Genomic DNA, 6596 nt, shown 5'->3' on the forward strand with positions numbered 1-6596 from the left:
AAAACTTGATCATAAGGTATTATTATTATGTAAGGATTTTTTTCAAAAAAAGAAAGTGTACAGAAATTGTTAAAAAAAATGTTTTTATGTGGACACGCCTCCAGTTCATTAAGTATGCCTGGTTCTCACCTTAGCACCTCCTCCACCACCTTAGCACCACCCACCTGTCCTAGTCCCTCCTCCTCCTCATGCCCACACCTGTTGTGTTATGATAATGAGGGGGAGGGTATGTTTTTTGGGGGCTCTGTGATGTCACTATGCCCCTGTTTTTGGATTGGCACGTTTGACTCTCAAGGTTTCAGCCTCCAGGAAAAAAACTCCAAATAGTCAGAGAAGACATGAAACACCATAAAACCACTAGCGGGGGCCTTAATGAAGTTCTATCAACCTCATAGACACATGAAAAACAGAAAAAGTGCAAAACCATGGCACCACCTCTTTAAGGAAAAGGGTTCTAAAAGAAGACTGAGTGGATTTTTAGGGTGGTTTTAAAATAATACATATTTATTAACTAACAAATATTCATATATTCACATCTAACTAATGATTTAATTCAGCATTCATCAAACATTAGAAGTTTGTGAAAACATGGCCTATAATGGCATAATTGCTGTAAGACTAATGCCCCTGACTTTTAGCCCCAGTTTCCCTTACATCGGGGGCGCAGCCATGGGTGGGCTGGGGTGGGCAGTGGCCCACCCACATAGAAAGCTGGCCCACCCAATCGATTTAGCAAAAAAATAATATTTTTTTAATAAAAAAAAAATATATATATATATATATATAATTAATAAAAATACAAATAAATCTGTAAAATAAGGCAAAAATAAGAATTAAATAACATAACCCTAGCCTAACCCTAACCCTAACCCTAAAACCGAAATAAAGTAACAAAAAAAAAAACCAATATCCGCAAATTTTCGTGTGCGTGCATGGGTCGGGAACACATGCACACGCGCCCGCTCCTGCTCAGGCCCAGCCTATACTAGCGTTCTGGGTGCGCCACTGGCCTACATATACAAATAATATCAGAATCTTAATTAGAATCAACTCTTCATCTTTCCTTTCTCAGAATTCTGACCACTTTCTATCTCTAGGACAATTTCTTATACTGTACTTGGTTACCTTTTAAATCCTGACTTGCATTATATTTTTTAAACTAGCAAATATAAAACAAATAACAGATGTATTCATCAGCCAAGCTGTTTTATTGAGTAACAATTATGTATAACAGGCTAGCCAGTACACAAACATTCAAACAGTTTTCTTTTGTTCTACCAAACGATTCACAATAACTACAAAAACAACATATATTCTGTTCTTAAGGAATAACTTTTGCACCTTATAAAAATGGCAAAGAAAAAAATGCGATACTGATAAAATGTAGGAAGCAAAAGTGAACAAAAAGTGTAATAGAAAATGCATACTAAACATGAATAGCACAAAAGCCTACATAGTATGCATACTCTGTATGTTCCACATCTACTAAGAACAGCACAGTCAGCACTCAGCTCAGTGTACAAAAACCTACTGATTTCAATACGCACTCTAGGAAGTTACAAATGTCATGCCAGCAGCTCTTACATTGTGTTAGAATCTACGCACATGATCTCAACATAGAACATCTGAGAGGCCACACAGCTACAACAAGCAAACAAAAATAAACAATTTAGAATCAGACTTTATCTCTTGCTCATAGTGACGCTAGACTCAGAATTCACATTCCTCTAGAGATGACTCTGTGAAAGCGTCCAGGTTGTATACTGTAGTTAAGCACGTTCAAACGGATTTGTCCCAGAAACTTTGTTCACTCAAATATATTTAGGATAATAACAAATGTCTTGCTGCATTATAAACAGTTGTGTGCACTTTGCATAAAAAAAACAAAAAAACACCAAGAACTATTGTTGGTGAAATGAGAGCTAAAACAATTGTAAACGTTTCTACCAATACAGTACACAAGTATAAAAATGTTCCAGTGATACAAATATAGCCTATACACAAGGCATAAAAGAGTAAAAAACTACAGAAATATTTTCACAGAAGAACAAGGAAATACTACAGAGGTGCCCCATTGTTTGAGGTAATGCCCAGTTAGTTTTGGTGACTGCCAATAGAATGCAACTCTTCCAGTTATTAAAGCAAACAAAATAATTTGGAAATTTAAAACGACAATAAAACTCACTGTGGTAACCAGTAAAACAAAACTGAATTCTTGTTTAATGCAGGGTGCTCCACTGTGTTCAATGACAGGGAAACAGTAGTGTCTCCTTTGTACAGTATACTAAAATACACATATTTCTTCCTCATAAAAACAATTCTAAAAACACATCTATAGTAGGATAAACATGATCACACTAGCTCAGTTGCCTGGAATGGTTGAGAAAGACTTAAATCTAGTTCTTAGAATATTTTTTGCATTGACTGGTTTCAAGTATTTGTATGTAGTTGTTTGGGAAAGGGACATGTCACTCTGGCATTATGAAAATAGAACTAAAATGTCTCTATTTGTATCTATACAAAACTTCTTTATAAAGTCTTTGATAAAATGCTTTTCTTTTTTGTGTGAAAAATATCAGCATACAAATAAAACATCAAAACAAGTAAAAAAGTGGGAAATAATTTGTGTTTACAAAACCAAAACTATATGAACATGAAACTATCTAAATATAGCTATCACTTTGGTTTAAAAAAGGCTTTAAAACAAACAACAAACAAATTTCTTCAGTTTGACAAGCTTTGGGCCCTTTTCCCTCTCTGTCAGACAACTACAGTAGCAAATGGAAGACTAAGGGAGTCAAGCATACTCAGTACAGCCGTATGCCTGACTTATACTATGCTGCTGCTCGGCGGTGTCTATTCACAGGCATAGTAGTCTTTGAGCGGTGCGAACAGGTGTCTGATAACAGGGACACTCCAGGACCGACCCAGTAGCTTCTGTCTGGCACCGCGGCCCATGTTGGACACGTCTGTGTAGTGGACCGGGAAGCCAAAGATCCTACGGGAGGATGGTAAACAATCCATGTTAATGCCTGAACGGTTCATTATTTATCTGGATGGGGGGGTATGACTAGGGAGTGACTCACAATTTTGTTAAGTCATGCCCCTCTGCTGGTGACAAAATGTCATATGACCCTAGCCGACCCTCATGGCTATGTGGCCTTAAGTCTGTGCATTGTGTGTCCTCCTCACCTCTCCAGTTCAGTACACCAGAGTATGTCCTCCTTTCCGTTCATCATGACAGGGAAGTGTTGGTCCTTCCCCTGTTTGATGGAGTTGGACCGAGTGGTGATCGTACGCACCTTCCCAAACTACACCACAGACACAGAGACAGACAGACAGAGAGAGAAAAAGTCAAACACATGAACAACATCATGTTAAGGTACAGAACCCATAGACTAGGCATTAAAGTTCCAGTTCACAAGTCCGACCATGTCAAGTATTTCTTTTCACCCCAAAAACACCCATAAAGGGGTTTTATAGCACCTTGAACTTGGCCCTGTCTTTGGCCTCATTAACAATTCCAAGATCTATTAATTATGCCAATATACTACGCCTGTACAAACAACCCCAACAACAACAGCTAATATGCCCCTGGAATCAACATACAGAAAAAGGCCAGTTGTGGAGGTAAAAACCCATATCATGCTTTAGAGAAAAGCAGAGTGCCAAAAGCCACCAGGACGTTCACTGATAAGCTTCAAAAACATATTAAAAAGTCAAAAAAACATTATTTTGGGTGGAGTGGCACTTACTAATACTAAGCCTCTTTCAAGCTGGTACTTACTTTGGCAACTCTGCCATGGTCCAGACAGTCTTGTAGCTCCAGCTTGTCCATCCCTGATGCACACAGAGGCCTGGAACAGGCAGACAAGTATACAGACAAGTATAAATATAGCATGTACTATATAGTATTTATTGTTTCATACAAATTGTGGGTGGAAACATTAAAGAGATCAGTATTCAAAGCCACATTTTTGGCCTAAGGGTGGTGGAAATAAAGGAAAGGCCATGGGGTCACCAAAATCAGTAGCACGTTACCACGTCACCACGCTGAGCACGTTAAGTTTCATGGCAATCTGGGCCATTATGTTTTGAGATACTGTGCGTGGAATTGGACATTTTGGCCTAAGGGTAGGGCCAGAGGAAAAGCCAGATCAGGTCATAAAAGGGCCAACCTCCATGGAGCATCCATTCGCTCAGCGAGTTTCATGGCAATTCTTTTCACCCACCAGACTAGGTGGGTGGAGGAAAGGTTTGTAAATCTGTTGATGGTGTTCTTGCAGAGACCTCTTATTATAGATGCTGTTGTGTACCTGTTCATGCCAGGCAGGTTCCCCCAGAAGTAGCGTGCTCGATGGGCTGCAGACACCTCAATGGCGTCGATCATCACAGGATTACACTGAATCAATGAACATGACACGTTACAAATGACAGACATATTGTACATAACCATGTAGAATGTGATGCCCTGTCTATCATGTATGTAATTCTTTGGCTACCACCCTAAACGTGACCACACATTGTATGAAATCAGCTATCTTAGTGTCATTCCAGATAAAACTTCCACATCGTAGCATGAATACGTATCTCAAGGACAGCCCTCTTCAAGCTGATTCACGCAATTTAGTGTTTCTGGTTTGTGAACTTCTGGCTGTCTACAGCGTTAGTATACGCGTGATAAATAAAAGCTACCAACATGTAATAATAAACGGAAGGCTCATTGTTTTTGTTAACAGAAACGGCTACCTTTACCAAAAACATTACTATGTCAATTTGACTAGTTTCAGGTGGTAAGCAGACTATACACAACACTTTGTTGTCCTGAATACTACAGACTACTACAGACTGGCATTGTGAGATCAGACAGGTCAAAAGTCAGATGAAAGGTTGTTCTCTTCACACCGCACAAACGGTCAACTGATGGCGCTTGTTGTGCGCCTGCAGAGAAAATAAGAGGAAATAACTCTCTGTGCCAGGGGGTGGCAGTAGTGTACAGTCTTAAGAGAACCGGAGGCTGAAGCAGCATTGCCAAAAACAAAGAGACTGAGCATTTTTGCACTACTCTGGTGTTGATTGCTCGAGATAAAAAATCAGAGTTGAGAATGGTATCTTCTAGTTTAAATGTGCGACGGTCATTGTCTCTGGCTTATCTAAGCTTGCTGTTCCTGTATCAGAAGCAAATGAAAGAGAAAAAACTAACGACAATGCACAAACACAGGGCAAACAAGAAACCAGAGAGATCTACCCCCCTCTCTGCCACCTCAACGCTATCAACGTCCGACAACACACTGAGCTTGCTTGGTCGGTGAGCGACACCTCACTAAAACCGACGGCCATGTACACACTGCCTACACACCAAACACACTACAACAGATTTTCAGCCAACAGATGCTCTCCAACGTCACACTGACGTCATAGACTGGCCTCCAAGTACTATGATAATGGGTACTGCACTAGGTACTCTGACAACGGGTACAGCGGGTACAGCGGGTACTGCATAACTGGAGGGGCATGCATTTGCAATGGGCATATGACATGCCCATTGTGCAGAGTGCAAGCAATGGGGTGGCAGTAGCTAGGAGGTAGAGCAGCTGTCTGGGAACTGGAAGGTTCCGGATTCCCACTCCTCCTGGCCAAGTGTCCTTGAGCAAGACACTGAAACCCTAACTGCTCCCAATGAGGTTGGTAGCTTGCATGGTTGCCTCCATCGTCTGTGTGTGCATTTGTGCATTAATGTAATGCACATTGTAAAACACTTCGGATAAAGTCACTATAGAAAAGCCGACCATTTACCAAGCACTTTAAAAGAGAGTGGGCAGTCACATGCATTTATAATGAATATAATATCGTATCATATCAGAATAATAAATACTAATCATCTGATTATAAAGCAGAGTGGGAGACACAGAGTCAAGGCATGGTCTTAGACACACCAGTGGGTTCAGCCTGAATAAGCATTAACCATTTAAACCAGTGGTTCCCAAACTTTTTAGCTCGAGACCCAAAGAGAAATTTGATGCCTGCCTGGGACCCAAACTAGAGAAAATAGACGATCTACAAGCTCACAAAGTAATGCGCTGTGAGCTTTTAGATCTGCTATTTTCAATACTTCTTAAAAGTATTTTTATGGAATTTCTTTGATTACATTTTTTAAAAGTATTTATTTATGAAATTCTGTTGTTCAAATGTTAGTTATTTCTTTTCTCGTGACCCATACAAATTGGTCCGTGACCCAAACATTGTCCCCAACCCAGTGTTTGGGAACCATTGATCTAAACCCTATACTTAGCTGACCAGATTCCCAAGGATGCACAAAATATCTTCGGCGAAAATAGGCGATCTACAAGAGTAGATTGCCAAATGTACACCCTAGAAGAAGGATGCTACGGTTTAAGTGTTTTTTAACAAACCTCCAGGAAGCGAGAGATGTCTCTCTTGTCGTTGACTCCCATGGCGACCACGTTCTCGAACATCCAGAAGAAAGGTCTCTCTTCTCCTTCTTTAGGCCTGGCCTCACTCAGCAGGCGGTAGAACTCAAAGAAAAGCCGACCTGTACCTTCTAGAGAGAGTACCAAACAGGAATAAAAAGAGAA

At 40.3% G+C, this 6596-nt stretch overlaps 1 protein-coding gene across 2 annotated transcripts in view; it reads right to left on the reverse strand.

Moving 5' to 3' along the window:
* Nucleotides 1-1189: 1189 nt before the first annotated feature.
* The window catches only part of LOC311054474 (DNA (cytosine-5)-methyltransferase 3B-like), a 51834-nt gene continuing 46427 nt past the window's right edge, over nt 1190-6596 (reverse strand). For both annotated transcript variants that reach the window (XM_084070472.1, XM_084070473.1), the window contains exons 18-22: nt 6414-6562; nt 4317-4402; nt 3788-3857; nt 3193-3311; nt 1190-2998 (exon numbers count right to left, since the gene is read on the reverse strand). In XM_084070472.1, the coding sequence (XP_083926598.1) occupies nt 2857-2998; nt 3193-3311; nt 3788-3857; nt 4317-4402; nt 6414-6562 (566 nt within the window). In that variant the 3' untranslated portion in view covers nt 1190-2856. The remainder of the gene's footprint in view (nt 2999-3192; nt 3312-3787; nt 3858-4316; nt 4403-6413; nt 6563-6596) is intronic.

Source organism: Gymnoscopelus microlampas, assembly GCF_963454915.1.
Source record: "Gymnoscopelus microlampas genome assembly, chromosome: 10".
Taxonomy (NCBI): Eukaryota; Metazoa; Chordata; class Actinopteri; order Myctophiformes; family Myctophidae; genus Gymnoscopelus; species Gymnoscopelus microlampas.